Genomic DNA, 18,390 nt, shown 5'->3' with positions numbered 1-18,390 from the left:
CGCACCATACTGTGAGGTAAAATGAAATAAATGAACAGAAATAATTCATTTCCATGTTCTAATCAGTGGAAACTGTAGTCTTCAAATTATCCTGATGCTACCAAATGCGAGTCTGGAGACAATAGGTTGACTCTTCTACTCAAATGAACATGAAATTGCATCCTAAGTACACAATGAAGGCCAAATTAAACAGTCCAAGACTCTTTGTGCAGGCTCTTTCTTTTTATTTATCTCTTGCATCCAACTGAACAAGAAAGAGCAGAAGATTTAAACAAAGCATTATATAGTTTTTAAATACTCAAATCTAATCAAAAGCAATGTACTTATCTTGGGCAAAAGGAACATAACCTATACAAAAACCAGTTCTCAAGCAAGCTCTTCAGCTTCTAGCACTATCATCAGAGAGAAATTTGTGTTCCACCAGCTAAAAAGATGTCTCTGGCAAGTAGAATGGAGAATATATATCAAAGACTGGAACTGCATGCTTGCTGCCTGTGTTGTATTCACAAGCTGGGACACTTACACCTGTGCAAGGACCCAAGACAACACTGTTACACTGCTCACTGCTATTATAAATCACAATCCACTCGTTAGAGATGCTGACCATTCAGAAAAAAATCTAGCCCCTATAGGCACGAAGAGACAGAACCAGAGCTGCGATAACGAGATCAGGTTAACACACAACATTTGAAATAGAACACTGTATTGTATGAAAGTCTATATAGGTAATAATTACATCAGCAGAAGACCATGGGACAATGAGGGTTTTTTTAACACTGAGTCTACAACACTGCATGTGAAACAGTTGGGATGAAAACAGTGTTAGCAGAACACTGAGGTTTTTGGCTGTTGCTAAGCTCTCAAGGACTTTTCTGCACCTCACACCGCCCCGCCAGTGAGTAGACTGGAGGTGCACAAAAAGTTGGGCGGGGAAACAGCTGGGATAGCTGAGCCCAACTGACCAAAGGGCTATTTCATACCATGTGGCGTCATGCTCAGTATATAAAGCTGGGGGAAAGAGGAGGAAGGGAGGGGACGTTCAGAGTAATGGCGTTTGTGTTCCCAAGTAACCGTTACACATGGTGAAGCCCTGCTTTCCTGGAGATGCCTGAACACCTGCCTGCCAAAGGCAAGCAGTGAATGAAATCCTTATTTTGCTTTGCTTGTGTGTGCAGCTTTTGCTTTACCTATTAAACTGTCTTCATCTCAACCCATGAGTTTTTCCTCACTTTTACTCCTCTGATTCTTTGCCCCATTGCAACGGGGAGGAGTGCGCGAGTGGCTGCGTGGTACTAGTTGCCAACTGGGGCTAAACTATGACACGGTGTTACCTGTATATTCTACTTGAATTGGCTATGGAATAAATCAAATACATTTTCACTAGATTATGTTTTCCACCCATTTATGTGGTCACAACAGCATACAGAAGTACATTATGAAAACTGCTTTCCATTTTCACCTTCACAAAAACTCACCAAACAAAACCCAACACATATTTCAATTTCTTTCGCTATCAAACATAGGGATGAGGCAGTGCAGACAGCTACGTCACGTTCCGATAACAACCTTATCATCCTTGCCCCAGGCTTCAAGAGAAGTGAGGAATCATTACAATCTTCCACTGCAATCAATAAGACTCAAGTATGAGTCAAGCAAAATTTTTTTTGTTTTGATTTTTTTTTTTTTGTTTTCATTAAATCTGGCACAGTGACAGAGATGAGGTTGCCCATTTCCTTCCATTTTAAATACACAATTCTCTTTCTTCTTCCCTAAACTAAAGCATGTTGAGAATTGCTCTAACTCAACAAAGTGCTATGTGAGACACATGCTGGGCGGGAGTCCTCTGAACATCTATGTTTTTAGTTCATCTTGCAATATTACATATGGAGCTTTAAGACCCAAATCCAACATGCTGGCATCAATTCTGTCCTCCACTGAATCAAAAGGGAGGTTGGTACTGAATGCATCGTGGCCAGGAAGTAGCAAACTTCAGTCTTTCTCTACTGGCATACAGGTAGGTGAATTTGTGTATCACTTTACAGGAGGTGTCATCTGCCCTGGCTTATGTTGTATTTTCTGACTTGGTTGGGCACATGTCAGTTTTGTTATCACCAACCCAAAGCTGTGTATATCATGATGTTATATAACCAAATTTGGTACATGCTGAAAGAAGTACGACATAGTTATTTGGTTTAGAGATGTGCTGTTAGAGATTAGCATCTGGCACGGTCAACTAGTCACAGTGTAAGACAAGAGTATATGGGCTAAGCTCTTGTTTCTGGACCAGCGAAGATACCTACTCAGTGGAAACTCCATCAGCTCCCGTGGGAGGGAGAAGTGCTCTATGATCTTTGCAAGCAGGCCCCAGAAGGAGCCTGTGAAAGGGAAGAACAAAAAAAAAAAAAAAAAAAAAAAAAGAACAGGGCTGTTCTAGTAAAGGAAGGGTAGACAGAAATGTGTGAGAGAGAATGAGGAGAAATGCGTGAAAAAACCCCTAGCAAATCATATGACGTAAAGAGAGCTGTGGTCTTACAGTATGTACAGCTTCTAAGGGCCAAGTCAAACTAATAGTTTCTGACAGCAAACAGTTGTTCAACCAAAGGAGCAGCTCCACACCTCACCAGGAGTACTTTCGTACATAAGTATGCTCCCAATAGCCCCAAAACCTGATTCTATGCGTTTTTTCAAAATGAAAACAAATGGGCTTCCTTAGATTAGGTACTAGCCAGTAGTATTTACTTTGTAAAGGCCATTGGTGGATTCTTAATACAGGCTCTTACGGATCCTGTGGCATCACTTACAAACTGCAAGTGCTAGCAAGAAGCAGCACAACTATGTGGTGTTTTCAATGTGCCTGTGGCTTGCTTACCCTGGTATTGGACACCAACTGCCAAGAGCCCCCGCTGTGAAGCAGAGCGTGCCGCCCACCTCATCAGATGCACTCACCACTGCAGTCCTGCTGTACGGAGCTGCTCCTCCACGCAGCAGCCTGCTTTATATGGAAAGCACACTGATTTGACAGCTACTGTAAACACCCTACATTCACAGTAAAATGCAGCCGTTTTCAGCTCTGCAGAGGAAGAGCTTCTGTTTATTATGGTGGTGACTCTACCCTGTGTAAAAGTGAAGTTCTTGACACCTGATGGACTTACTCATTGCTAGATCTGTGCCCTTCATTTAAAGCCAGCAACGCTCTTCAGGTTGGAATTTTCCAAATATAGCTTTGACAACCCAGTTTGAGAACCCAGGGGAAGAGACATGACTACTTTGCTAATTGATGCTGATACACCAGGGAGAATGGGCACCGTCTACAGCACAGTTTTCCGCTAAAGTGGACTAGGTCAGTTGGATGGCAGTTGCACCAAGTCAAACAGTAATTCTCATAACCAGACCAACCCTCTTTCACTAAACTATTACGCAACCACAACACTATTACTACAGTGGGAAAACTATGTACTCAAATGTTTGGGGAGACCAGCACCGAAACAGCATGTGTAAATTCAATTTCAGCTGCCTGTGTATGTGTCTTGCATAGTTTCAAGCCACTTGGAACTAGCTGATAATCTAGTTTGGCCTCTTGCATAATCCAAGACATACATTTCCCTCTGGTAGGAGACTGAACATACTGTGCTAAAGAACCTGTATTTTTAATAACAGTACGGCTAGTACTTGCCTAATGTATACGTTTCAGAAAGCCTTCTTCTGATGGCCTTCAGGAGATGGAGAATTTAACACTTGTTACATTATATCCTCAATAGCATAAACCCAGTCTTAAGTTCCCCATGAGGACACTGTCTCATTCAGTACACAGGACAAAAATCACTTATCTAGCAGCCATTCAATATTTTATTTTTGCCCTTTGTATTTGACGCATAGCCCTAAAAGCCTTGTTTACTGCATATTATCCCAGCTCTGTTCTGAAGGCAGAATGATTAATTTCTTTACAGGCTTTTCTATAGTGCTCATCAGATGCTTCTAACTTGTTATGTGCAATTTCCTAGCTTTTGGAAAAGCATACAAAGGAATGCCATTATGTGGCATCCTATAACTACTGCCATGATTCATATCAGCAGGGATAGACCAGACCTTTGCTATCTTAGCTAACAGGTGTAAACCACAGGCTGCCAGCATGGCCAAGCTAAAGGAGATGAGACACATCCTTAAGCAAGTGATTTTCACTGATATTTGCTGGCACCAGGATGGGGAGATTGAGAATTTTAAGGAGACTGAAGGCTACGGAGTAGAAGTACTCATACAGGTTCACACTCCTTTATCTCTCTCCTAAGACCGACCCCTTTAATTCTTCCTTTCCAACATGCCCACCCCTCGACCCATGAGTCTCACCCTCACTCCTTAGCCCCATCTCATTCTTCTTATCTATCCATTCTTATCCAGTGTTACCTATTTCATTGTATCTTATTTTTTATCTATCCTTATTTCTCTTTGTTATTTATTTATCTTTCCTCTTCCCTACTTGCTTATGGACTGAGTCTCTGCCCTCAAATTCCCCATCTCACTGTCTTTTTCCCCTCTTCTAAATTTTACTCCAAAATCCCTTCACAGAATCACAGAATCTCAGAATGGTAGGAGCTGTAAGGGACCTCTGGAGATCATCTAGTCCAACCGCCCTGCCAAAGCAGATTCACCTAGAGCAGGCTGGATGAGAATGCATCCAGGTGGGTTTTGAGTATCTCCACAGATGGAGACTCCACAGCCTCTCTGGGCAGCCTCTTCCAGTGCTGCATCACCCTCAAAGTAAAAAGTTTTTCATGTTGAGAGGAATTTCCTGTGTGCCAGTTTGTGCTCATTGCCCCTTGTCCTGTCACTGGGCACCAGTGTAAAGAGTCTGACCCCATCCTCTTGACATGCACCTTTTAGATATTTACAAGCATTGATGAGATCCTCCCTCAGTCTTTTCTTCTCCCAGCTAAGCAGACACAGGTTTCTCAGCCTTTCCTCGTAAGAGAGATGCTCCATTCCCTTGTTCATCTTTGTAGGCCTCCGCTGGACTCTCTCCAGCAGTTCCCTGTCCTTCTTGAACTGGGAAGCCCAGAACTGGACACAGTTGTGGCCTCACCAGGGCAGAGTGGAGGGGGAGGATGACCTCCCTCGACCTGCTGGCAACGCTCTTTTTAATGCACCCCAGGATGCCATTGGCCTTCTTGGCCCCAAGGGCACATTGCTGGCTCATGGTCAACTTATTGTCTACTAGGACTCCCAGGTCACTCTCTGCAGAGCTACTTTCCAGCAGGTCAGCCCCCAAGCTGTACTGGTGCATGGGGTTATTCCTCCCTAGGTGCAGGACCCTACACTTGCCCTTGAACTTCACTAGGTTCCTCTTCACCCAACTCTCCAGCCTGTCCAGGTCTCTCTGTATGGCAGCACAGCCTTCCGGTGTGTCAGCCACTCCTCCCAGTTTTGTGTCATCGGCAAACTTGCTGAGGGGACATTCTGTCCCCTCATCCATGTCACTGATTAATATGTTGAATAGGACTGGACCCAGTACTGACCCCTGGGGAACACCACTAGTTACAGGCCTCCAACTAGACTCCGCGCTGCTCATCACAGCCCTCTGAGCTCTGCCATTCAGACAGTTCTCAATCAACCTCACTGTCCACTCACCTAACCCACACTTCCTAAGCTTGCCTAATAGCATGTTGACTAAGAGATGACGGAGCTTACTGGGGTTTGAGGGGAATGAGCACCCACAGACTCCTTAGAGGTTTCAGAAATACACCTCTACTGAGCACATTTTTAAAGGTTGTAACTTGGGTAACCTTGGAAGGATTTTCTTAGGGATGGTAAAATGCACATTAATATGTTACAAAGACAACTCATTCCTGACAAAACCTAGAGACACTAAAGCACAGTAAAGAAGATATCTGAAGTCTGTTCTTTAGCCTCATTTTCAGAAACAGTTAAGTCATGTTGGGTGACATTTTCCGAAGTAAACTGGGCCAGAGCAGATGTGCATCTCAGAAATTTTTATTCCAAATTACTATAGTTTCAGAAAATTGCAAGCAACTGAAACGGGAAGACACAGTATGTGGTTCTGCCCATAAAATAAGACAAAAATGAAAGCTATTAGCATCATGTTGGCATCTAACTTGACAGCGGCTCTGATATCAGTGACTTGTCTGAAATCATGGCACTAACTGAGCAAAGAATGTCATTCTATCCTGCCAGGTTTTTACTGACTGATTTTGTAAAGGTTGGATCATAGCAACAAAGTAATATTATTGCCCCCTATAAGCCTGATACTTGCATAGCTGTTTTGTAACCTTCTCCTGACATATGCACCAGCTATTCATTTGCTGGGTTTGCACTGAACATTCATTATTACCAAATATCTCATCCTTTGCCCGTAGGTTCTACTATTTTCTCTCAACAGTAACTTCACTTCACGTTTCTCCTCTTGTGCATTGATACCCCCTCAGTTTTGGAGTTGCCTGCAAACCTCCTCAGGACCAAACTTATGCCGGAAGATACAAAGACACAATGTGATCACGCAGATGTAGAATTCCTGTAAAAATTAAATTAGTCAAGAAAGACTTCTAAAATCCCAGAGAGACCTAGTAAGGGCTATGGTTAACAAGACACATCATTGATGGAATATGATTAACTGTTCTGATTTCAGAAGAGAAGTGAGTTTTGGTCTTCCACAAAGCTTTCTATATTACTATTATTAAGCTCTAGGCCCTGTGTCTATAAATAAGTTTGTTTTGGGGATAATGCAACAGAAAAATTACTTGCTAGATAGGAGTGTTACCAAAACAACCCACAAATGTGGAGTCACTGCCCCTACACAAGGTTGGCGCTAAGCCACAGCTTAAGATAATAACATTAATTTTATCGTAAACTCATAGTTTATCTTGATTTGAGTAGACACAAGACTCCAGCCCAAAGTTTACAAACCCCGTATGTATCTATGTTCTGTAGTTATTTAGTTCAGATCCTTCAAACATCAGTGTACTGCTTATTTAAAATGCATAACAGTTAGTAGGAAAAGCAGCAAAGACAAAACAGTGCATTGACTTCCAAAACTATCAGCCTTTATCAATTAAAATATTTACTTTTGACACAAGTCCTAATTAGTTAAAAACATTCAATCCAGTCTTAAAATAGAGGTTCAAGCTACCCAATTTATTCTTGGAACAGTCACTTGCTCTCAGGATTAGGAAGACAATGGCATCCAGAGCAAGCATGAGCCCTCTCCCCTCTTATTACAGTTAATCAGGAACATAAATACTATAATGGAGCTGAGCCCCTGCAAACTCACCAGGCTGTGCATAATTTCCACTCCAGCTGGATTCACTGTGAGTGCTTCATCATACAATTGCTTAGCCTCCTCCAAATTGCCTTTCATCTCTGCAAGCCTCCCACGCATGTACAGTACAGCATGAGATGTGGGGAAAAGACTCGCTGCCTCCTGGATACAAAAGCCTGCTTCTTTGAGATGCTGTTGTTCCATGAAGAGTTCAGCTGAAAAAACACAAAAACACAAAACCCAAAAAACACCCTACCATTAGTTGAAATAAATCAGAGACCTTTCTACCCATTAATTACATATCATCTCCCTTAAGCACATTAAAACATGAGGCCATGATTCTGCACAGTGCTTACTACTATGGTTAGCGCTTACTGTCACAAGTGGATTCACTGAATGGATCTTTTTTTAATGCTAAGGGCTCTATACAGATGTTCGCGGATATCTTTAGGTGTTGTCCTGACAGAGGACGGCCTGATGGATTCCTCAATCAGGAATGTAAACAGTGCTGAATTGAGCCCTAAGTAAGCAGGGCTGGTAGCCACTTGGAGCCATCATAAGTATTTCCAAATAATCTGGGAAAAAAAAGAACAGAATAAGCCATCACTGTCTACTGAGAACTTTAAACATGTCAGAGTAATAGGATACATCTGACTGAGCTGGACATTAGATAACTTATTTAAAAGAGCATTTCCACATTTTAAAAGATGATTAAAAATGTTTCATTATGCTTATTTGTCTAGCTTATGAGATAGTTGTCTCTTTTTCAGAGACTATTAAAATCAAAAGGCATTTATCATAGAGACATGTTTATATTGTGTATTCACACTTCTACTTCTTCATACACACTCTATAGAAAAACAAAAGAGCTCTCTTGGAAGAGACTGCTCAGTCATTTACTTTCTTCAACTACTAGTGATTATCTTAGTGGTTTTCTTAGGAAAAAAAATGTAACCGGTATACTAATGTGCTTGACTGTAAATTTGTTAATCAGATAATTTTTCATGTTAAACATAAATTTCATAGCGTATCTCATGAATAAACTTTAACATTTCTCAGGATTTGGACTATATCATCGTTGGACTAGATGATCATTGTAGGTCCCTTACAACTGAAATAGTCTATTCTAATTCTAGATTTATTATGTATTAAATCCTTGCAAAAGGCTTCAAAAGTGATAGTCAATTTTACTGCCACACATAACTGAAAAGGGAAATTGTGTTTTTAGATATATGTATGTATATATGCATGTATGTATGTATGCACATATGTATATAAAATAATTCTCTCTTCATACAGCAGCCATTGCTCTTTGGTCCATAACCTGTTTATGTTCTACACGTTATCACTTCAAAAGCTCAAAGTCTCTTTTTTTTTTTTAAACTGATGTGGTAACGCAGTAAGTATTGACAGTTCAAGAGTCCAACTCAAAAAGACTAATTCAGACTCCAGATTTAGGTAAATAATTCTGAAATTAGACAAAACCTTAAATGCCCTGACTTTTAAAGGTAGTGAATATTCTCAGGAAGTCTCTGTGAGGGGGACAGGTAGCATGAAAATTCCTCTTAAATAGCTTTGAAACTCTGCAAGTTTCAAAACACTGGGAGACCCAGAAGACTGTGGGGACTTGGCACGTTGACATGGAGCTTGCTGGGTAGAGGTGAGCAGGAGAGCATCTCAAAGGCAGTCCTTGGCCTATCTGATGTGAGACTGGGACCACAAATAGCACTTCTACTGGTATGCTGAAAACAATCGTGTACTGAAATAACAGCATGGCTGAACAGCTTCCACTTCTGAAGTGGTCCTTCTAGAAGAAGGGTGAGACATTGTTAAGAAAATTCTTGAATATTTCTTAGCCATTCCTAGGTTGTGCTACAGAAAAATGTCACTCTCCAAGGCTGTCAACATGAGCAAAACGTTAGTTCCTTGGTGGTAAGAGCTATATTCTTTAAGAGTGACTCATATACTATTTCTCTCTGGTTAATTGTTATAAAATCTCAGCATGCATCCCTTCCCTTGGCTCCAAGAGGATGCAGCTACCTATAATAACAGAAAGCAAGGCCATGTACCTTGTCAAGCTGAGTATGTGTGCTGCCTTATTCAAAAGTTTGTGGGAGGACAGTATCTTACTTGCACTTCCCAAGGAACAGAGCACTTTCCTGCCAAGCGCTGTATAGCAGCTGATGCCGTGCATGTGGCAATAATGAGGATGGGGATGTGCAAAGTGACAATTCACAGCCTGAAGATAAACACTTAATCTGCAAAGTTAGCACAAACTTAGTGGCACAGAAGGAGGAGTGAAATCCTGGCACTGTTTAAAGTCAGCAGAAGTTCTGGATACTGCCATATTAAAAGCTCTATTAGCAACTAACAGCATAATGTAACTTGTTTCATTTCAGAAAAGAATCAGGAGCAAGGGGGTTTAGATGTGAAATCACGCACAGCCGGTGCTTCAATGCATACAAAATGGAGAGTACTTATTCTTTCTTTCAACGGGGCTTGTAAATCTTCTTTAGTAATAACAATTATTTAGAGGAAGTGCAGCAACACAGAATCTACAAATTGTATTTTATGGTATGGTAATGTAGCGTATTAAAGTTCAGTCCATTTCTTTGCAGGCTCAATAGTCAATAAAAAATGATTTAATGGTGTGGGAGGCCTAATTTGCATAAAAAAAGAATGAGAGAGGTGCCTTTGGGTTACAAAAGGAAAGGAGTGCACCCACCCAGCTAAAAATAGACATTAAGGGAAATCGCTTAGGCCTGCATTAAAATATGTTTTCTGTAAACTCATTTTTCACTTCTATTACATACTCATTTTATTTACAGATTAACAAGATACACTTATGCAACATGGAATAAAAACACAGCTAGAGGCAGAAATCAAACCCCAAAAACAAGGACTCATTAAATTTATCATGGTAATACTACTGCCTCCTCAATGGTACTGGAAGTACTCAAACACCTGCCTTTGCGTTACCTGGGTTGGCAGCTTCCTGCCCACTGGATTATTCAGTGCATCTCCTTATATCACCTCATCATGCTGTAAATAAACACCTAACCAAATCAGCAGCCGTGGCGAGGAAGTTCTGTTATAGAGACATGGCACCCAATTGACTCCAAAGAAGAGGGTGTCTCCTCAGGCTGACACGGGTAGAGAAGATGTGTTATTCTTATCCTGTGAAAGGTTCAATGCTTCATGGAAACCATTTATGAACTTCCAACTATTGGACTACATTATGCTTGGTACTGACATTCTTCGCAGCTTTGAATCCAAAGGCCATGTTTGCAAGCTTCCTTGCTCTTTCTCACTTAACACCATCTTCATAAAAACTTAGAACAAATTTACATTCTGTTTTGAACTAAGTACCACCAATGGCTCTCTGAATGCTACTGAGCAAAGAGAGATGTACCAACTCGTCTATTAGCATCTCTGGAGTAATGCTAGAAACTCTGAGTGTGAATGATTATTAGGAAATAATCAGCGTGTTTACATATACATATGGGCTGAGACAGTGCACTGTATGGATGGGCAAAGACATAATGAATCGTGAACTGTCTCCTTCATTCACTAATTGAAGCTTGAGCCTGCACCCACTGAGACCACGAGCAGCTATGCAGCTGACTCCAAGGTCCAGCCTAGCTCGATTATTTCCTTCCTATATCCAACTTCTCCTGCAGTACTGTCCAGTCTACTCTGCTGCTGCTTCTAAACAACTGTCATCTCCTCTTGTGGCCATGGCTGTCTCTGTCTTGACTTGCAACTATACTTCCACTGATCCACCAGTCTTAATGCTGGGCCCAGTCCCAGAGAGCAGCATGCATCTCCACTCAGATTATCATGAGCTCCTAGTTCTTCCAGCTGTTCCTGCTAGCATTTAAGCTCATCTACAGTGAAGATCTCTAATCAAGTGAGAATTGCCAGAAGCATATCATCTACTCACTCCAAAGACCAGTAACAAACGCACAGACTGAGAGCACTTCCCACAATGCTGACAAAGCTGGGTCTCCCACAGTCAGGCTCCTTTTTTCATCTCCAAAATAAATTATTTGACAGACCTCTGTTAGGGAGTCCATCAGAGGAGTAACAACAGTGTAATCTAGTCATGTTTGCATCACAGTGCTAGTCTGAGGAACAGAGTTGCCTGCCATCACCTTGCATGCTGACTCTACTCCCCGTTTCCTAAGTGTTTCAAAGCAGTGCCAAGAGTGATTGTGCTTGTCACCACAGAAGCAGCAACAACTCTAAATCTAGCCAAAAAATCAAATGGATTTAAAATTTATTTCTGTGATGTGAACAACCCAAGAGTTAAAATTTCATTCCTTGCAAATCACGTTAGGTGTTATTCAAGACACAGCACTTAACTCCCACAAACAGACTGCTCCACATCACTTGGTTGTGTGTGCCTGCTGGATCTAAAGCACTTGCCTGGTCTCATCCACCACAAAAATGCTACTGTATAGCGACACGGTCAGGGCAGTGCAGCCAGATGACCTGCAGGATGGTACAGTGGGAAACAGCCCTTCACACTTTAAGACACTGAGGTGCTGGAGCATGTCCAGAGAAGGGCAAGGAAGCTGGTGAGGGGTCTGGAGAACAAGTCTTATGAGGAGCGGCTGAGGGAGCTGGGGTTGTTTAGCCTGGAGAGAAGGAGGCTGAGGGGAGACCTAATCGCTCTCTACAACTACCTGAAAGGAGGCTGTAGAGAGATGGGGATTTGTTTCTTCTCCCAAGTAACAGGTGATAGGACAAGAGGAAATGGCCTCAAGTTGCACCAGGGGAGGTTTAGACTGGATATTAGGAAAAAGTTTTACACTGAAAGGGTTATTAAGCATTGGAACAGGCTGCCCAGGGAAGTGGTTGAGTCACCATCCCTGGAGGTATTTAAAAGATGGGGAGACACAGTGCTTAGAGATATGGTTTAGTGATGGTTTTTGTCAGAGTCAGACTGATGGATGGACTAGATGATCTGAAAGGTCCCTTCCAACCTAGGTGATTCTATGATTCTAAGGTGAGAGCACCTGCGAGGATCTGTAAGGAGGTGATTTCTGTTCCACATCATCTGCCTTCAGGAGCTATTAATGCTTGTTACTGCAGCAGCACTTAGCCAGCTGGAAAGACCCACTCTTCTGAGACACCTCTACCTTCAGCAGTGAATACAGAGCTATTACTGTGACAAAGGGTTCCCCCGCTACCTTGCCTTTCTGGCAGGTGACGTTTAGTCATTGTTCTATATTATGACACCAGCCTGCATGCAGTAGCTTGACAATTTGCGGGTAGATTAGATGGAAGATTCCTCAAACTATATCCTGACTGCAATAATTCCATTTGATGCAAACCTTTGATATAGAAATGAAGAAGAACAGAAACTGCCACGTGTTCCCATCCACCTGAAGTCAGCCGCATGTTCTTCTGAGTGAGGCAACAGATTTACATTCTCAAAGGTAGTTACCTGGAGTCCAGGGACCTGCTTTAAATTTCCAGGCTTCGGGTCTCACAGGGGCTGAAATGGTCACTAAGCTTATTTATGAATGCAGCATTAGAGTGACAATTTCTGGAAGCAACACAGAACTACCACAAGCTACCTTCTATGCTAAATAGCATGGTCAAAACATTACTTGAAATACTACAAGATAGCTGGTTACTTCATGCGAAGTGGGGCCCTGCTGTCTGGTGAGGAAACAGCTCTTTCCCAGCTGTGAGAAGCAAGCCACCACCTTCTAGGCAATAAGGCCACCACTGAAAAGGGTGACATAAAAATGCTTCTGTTGGAAAAGTACCTTTGGGGTTTTCTTGTATCCGCTCTCAAAACACGTACTACTGGCTATAGTCAAAGAAAGGACTTCTAAGTCTTTATATTCCAGCCCAGTATAGTATAAATTCCTATTTTTTGTCTCTGGTGTGAATAAATGTCCTGCTTCCTTCTTCATGACTGTGTACACTTTATCACTTGCCCAAAAGTTACCCAGCAGCTGAGGAAATGCTAGTATTTGGTATCCTCTGTCATTCTATGGGTACCACTGCCAGCGCAACAGGTTTCTCTCCATCTCTCAGCACAGGATCCCCAGACTTAACAAAGAGCACTGCTAGCTACTGCCTGTATCCTTTACAAACGAGTGTTCACACTCATGTGCATGTTTGCGTGTCCCAGATTTCGAGAAATGGCATGTGATCTTTGAAGACCATCCATGCCAACGGATTATCAGTCCACAAAATTTCACATCCTGCTCCAGCAATGAGAAATATCCAGAAGCCTCAGGAATGGGGGAAGCAATCCAAAATGCCCAGTACTAATAAACAGCCAAGACACCTTTTGACTTTTTAAATTCATTGTTGATAGAAAAGAAAATAAACCAAGCCGGAGGGTGCGGATCAAAACCTAGTATCCTTGAGAACATTCGGATGAAGAGAAATGGGGGATTTCTGACCTAGAAAAAGCCTAGGAGAGAGCTTGCTAAACCAGGGGGCTTAGCAGAACCACTGCTGGCTTCTTAATCTCCCTAGTAACGTTTCAAAGGGGACCAAACCAGCTTACTTTACCATTTCTATCATCTCCAGTGCGAAGTGTTCCTAAATCCTCCTAGTAAGCAAAAACTGCAGGGTAGCCATCTTTGCAATGCATCTTTATTCTCCTCATTAATAGCTGTGTAATAAAGGACTCCCTCCTGCTCCCCCTCGCCAGGCTCCAGCTTTTCACACTGCTTTGTGTCACTGTAAGGAGCCACAAAAATCAGCAGCACTCATGGAGCTCGAGAACTCACGCAGTGAATGGGGAAGTTCTAAATTTGAAATTCTAAAATTTGAAAGCACTTTTTTTTTTTTTAATCAAAAGAGAAATAAAAATATTAGAATTGCTCCAACAACCAGTGCTGCATCAAGGGACAGTAGCTGATCCTAGCTATTCTGGCAACGTCAGTAAAGTTGTCTCACAAACCTGATGAACACCTTTAATATCAGAGCTAATAACTTGAGGGGGCTTAGGATCGCCAAAGGCTTCGGGAAGGAAGAGCATTTAAATACCCGTGCACAAGCTGTGCAAATACAAGCTGTGCTGGGTGAGCAGAGGGCCAGCAGGGGAGGGCCTGGCCGTGCCCTTGGCTGCTGCCGGGACAGCCACAGTGCGGCTGTGCGGCCGCAGGCCAGCCGGGCTTGGACATTCAGCCCACTGGCCCTGACGACACGTTCTCGTGGAACAAAGCCCATCTCCTCTAACGCAGCTTTTTCCCAGGAACTGGCCCATGCAGAATAAAATAAATAAATCTCAAGCGTTTTGTGAAGGGAGGAAAAAAAAAAAGTTCCTGCTGTACATAACTCGGGGGAGCAGATGTTTTTCCATTAGCTCACTGTTCTCTGCTACACTGGCTGTCTTTACATTTCTTGTTCGTGGCGTGTTCATTATAATATTTTTTTCCTGGGGTAAACTTTAGCACATTACTGAGACAGCAAGTAGCCCATTCCAGCCCCGCTGTGAGCACATGGAATAGTTATCCTAGTAATTTTTCTTAAAATGCTCCTTTAAATTAGCCTTAGGTCTACCTGGTGAGGTTCGCAGACTGTGCTTAGCAGGCATTCAGCCAATCTTAGATCAAATTACCAGACCTACTTTGCTGCGAGTGACCATATTTGGTAAAGTATTGGGTTAGTCAAGAAGCTAAATTGTCAGATATAAAGTACTAGTAAAGACAAACAAAGTGGACATTGTAGTTAAAAGTAAAGCTTAAAATAATATAACAACAGGAGCTGGAATATTAGAACTCTTATTAAAACTGGCTTGCAGCATTCTAAAATGCTCCATATAAGTAGAGCATACAGTTATTACTTCCTGGAAATATAATCACACATACTTCAGATAAGAAATCACTCCAGTTACCCAAAGAGCTTAAAACTATTAAAACTATTTCTTTTCAGTACTGACACACTTTGCTCTCTGGATCAAAAGCGATCTTATAAAAATGTCGAATGAAGGTAAATTTTGGTCATAAATTTGAACCATTTCAAGTATGTTTTCCTTAGCCAAACAGCATGATTGTATTTTCTAAACAGCAAAGAGGAATCCTGGCATGATTTGAGAAAGGAAATAAGGGGTGGAAATAATTCCAAGGTCAGACATTTCTCTTGGTGACACAAACTGTATTATCACTAGTAATCTCTAGGATTCCCCTTGCAGCTCTTCCTGCAACAAGAGGTAGAAGGAGTTAACAAACTTTACCAACGCTGCAGAAGTTCCTTCTCTCCTCTCAAAGTTGAATTCTAGCTCTCAGTCATGAAAAGTAGAACAAAGAGGAAAAACGGGCATATGGATCGCATAAAGACCACCTCTCCTGGAGCTGCACCACAGGAGCATGTTCACTGCAGCACCCTTCGTGCGTACTCCTTGAAATGACCTGTTTCTCAGACTCGGGGCCAAGAACAATGTTAAGGCTTATTAATGTTAAAGCCTAATAAGACAACTCTCTCCTTTTAAGAAGCCATTACATTTCAAGAGGACTGGGAGGTTATTGTTAAAAGGGACCAGACAGGCTGTGTTAATCACAGGCTTTGCTGCAGAACACTTGAAAACAGAGTATGCCTATTAGTATTCCTCTAAGCACGCCTGCCGCAGGGAGTGGACAACCTCTCTAGTCTTTGGGGACAGCAGACCTTGTACTATTCCAAAGCTAATTGTGACTACCTGCAGGGAAAACAGGAAGATACGGAAGCCCACTGAAGAAATGCGCTAAGTCCCCTGCTGCAGATGACTACTCCCAACTGGTCCTACAAGAGATGGCCAGACATAAGATCAACAGTGAGAATTCAGAGTTTTATTTGGATGTGTGAAAGAGAAGAGAACTCTTTCTGGAGACCACAGATCCATCAAGTAGCTCTTTGGTTGCTTACAATAAGCTACAAAAAATTAGCTTGCCAAAGTCCACTAGGCAATGCTGCAGGGAAAGCCAAGGTGCAGCATTCAGTATAATGCAGCACATTTGGACTTAGCAGCTGCACTTACAAAGCTGCTGCTTTATTACCTTCCCTACATAACTGTGCTGGTCATGAACCCAGAGAAGTTACAGATAAAACCACTAAGTCTATGCCCTCTTATGCATTAGATAAGTATCTTTATCACAGAACAAAAGAGCTTCACTATTTGCACAGGGTTCACAGCCTCTTCAGCCACTGTTAAAAGAATGCACATGTTCTCATGCACTAATTGTGAGACCCGTTAGGAGCACAACAAGGGCTCTCCAGCTCCAACGGACTGAGGATGCTTCTGCACAAGGCAGGAATTCCTATTGCAGCTGCAGGTGGAGGGTGATACAGTAAGAATTCCTCTATATAAGCACCATCTGATAGCTACCACCCACTAACGGGCCCCTTGCAAGCGTATGTGCTGGCTTTGTGGCCTGGCCTGCCCGCTGGATGGCTGTGAGAACAGCCTCACATAGCTGTGGGATAGGTGGGTTTGTATCCCTCTTTCCAATCTAAGCGCAGAAAGCTTTAACTGGATCAGTCAGTCGGTAGGATTAGTTTTCATGCCTTGGGTTATGAAGAGGCTTGGGAACGGTAATGGCTCTAATGGAACCCAGACACGATTGCAGCCTGGCGCTCTAAATCCATACTCATGCACAGAGACACGGCCAGCTGCGTCCTGTTACTATCTGAAGAGGACGGGTGCTTTGTTATAAATTTAGTGTAGCATGAGGTTAGGAAATTATAATAATTTTATCTAAAGATTTATGATTCATGCTAAAAAGGTTAAAGTGTTAACAACAACAAAAATAACAATACACGAGTCATTTCCCAAAGGCAGATTAACATTTTTTTTTTCATTTCAGGACACTGAGGTATGAAAAAGTTAGGCAACTTGCCTAGAGTCACAAGATGAGTCATTGACTGAAAAAGGACAACTGCAGGCTAAACCTGATAGAAATCTACAGCATACTGGTGCAGCTCTATCATGAATACGAAGGGACTCCGGATGCAGGCATCAGAATGTTACGCTAATCGCCTGTTGCTTTCCACAGCTGTTAATTTTGGGGTGAGCTGTCACGCAAAAGCATGTGACTACCTCAACTGTTTTTAACCATGCCTTTCTGCTGAATTCGTTGTTTATGAAATATCTCTATTTTGGAAGTTATTAACTTCTTACGAGTACACCTGTTCCTCCTTTCCCCTCCCTTCCAGATGGGAAAGATTCTAGTAGACAAGGTCAGTGATACCCTTTTGGACTATTCCACTCACTAAGCCCAGCATACTGACCCACTTCAAAGATGTCCTCTAATCATTCAAGTGCTGTGTCCTTCTCCACAGAGAGTAAATCTACCTGCATCTCTTTTCACCCCTCGGGATACCAGAATGCAGCAACTTCCACACTACTGCGAGAAGAGAATGGGCAGTACCTCACCAAGAGCTCATTAAGCTGCATCCATAACAATAACTGACTTCAGTAACGAAATTACAAAGCAGTCACAGTATTTATTTTCAGAATATCAATCCTGATTCAAGGCCAGTTAAAAGCAAGCATGAAACAAAACAAAAGATTTCAAAATGATAGAACAGGACAGAAAAGTTACAGCTTATAAAAATAAATTCCATCTAAAAGAATTAATTAACACCTTTGAGAAAGGCACTCGATTTACACTGAAAAGTAATCATAGCAATTCACAGCTAGGTCACAGCAAGCACTAGGTCTTTATTGCTTTTGTCTTTTCACACAGCCGCAAAAATGTAAACTGCCTAGAGCTATCTGCAGGATGACGGACAACAGACACTTGACTTCTCATCACAATAAACTCCGGTTTTTTTCGCTCCCCACCAGCCTCCTCTGCAGCCTTAAATCAGGAGCATAATCCGAATAAAGCAAAATCTTGCTAGTGATTTTGAAGCCCACAGTACATCATTGAAATTTACATACACACAAGCCACTAAGTGAACACATGTGATTAACTTAAAGGATGATGCATTCCATAAGGTAACTTCTTTTGTTCTTTAATAGTTAGTCAAATTGTAACAAAAAGAATGTCACATATTTTGTACCAGAACTGAAGTCTAATTGGTAGGAAATGGCCCACAAAAACAGCTATAAAAATCTTTGCTGAGAAGTAGGGTGAGACTGCCAGGTTTTATGTGAGAATTGTGAATTG

The 18,390-nt window shown here is 42.0% G+C and overlaps 1 protein-coding gene across 6 annotated transcripts in view; it reads right to left on the bottom strand.

Moving 5' to 3' along the window:
- The window catches only part of TTC7A (tetratricopeptide repeat domain 7A), a 188,847-nt gene that overhangs the window by 40,611 nt on the left and 129,846 nt on the right, over positions 1 to 18,390 (bottom strand). For all 6 annotated transcript variants that reach the window (XR_010070258.1, XR_010070259.1, XR_010070260.1 and 3 more), the window contains one exon: positions 7,280 to 7,482. Coding sequence is in view for 1 of the 6 variants with exons in the window: in XM_063328651.1 (XP_063184721.1) it covers positions 7,280 to 7,482 (203 nt within the window). In the remaining 5 variants the exon portion in view is untranslated. The remainder of the gene's footprint in view (positions 1 to 7,279; positions 7,483 to 18,390) is intronic.

The sequence above is a fragment of the Chroicocephalus ridibundus genome, chromosome 3, assembly GCF_963924245.1.
Source record: "Chroicocephalus ridibundus chromosome 3, bChrRid1.1, whole genome shotgun sequence".
In the NCBI taxonomy this organism is placed as follows: domain Eukaryota; kingdom Metazoa; phylum Chordata; class Aves; order Charadriiformes; family Laridae; genus Chroicocephalus; species Chroicocephalus ridibundus.
The sequence above is the reverse complement of the archived record's forward strand: the minus strand, read 5'-3'. Positions and strand labels throughout refer to the sequence as shown.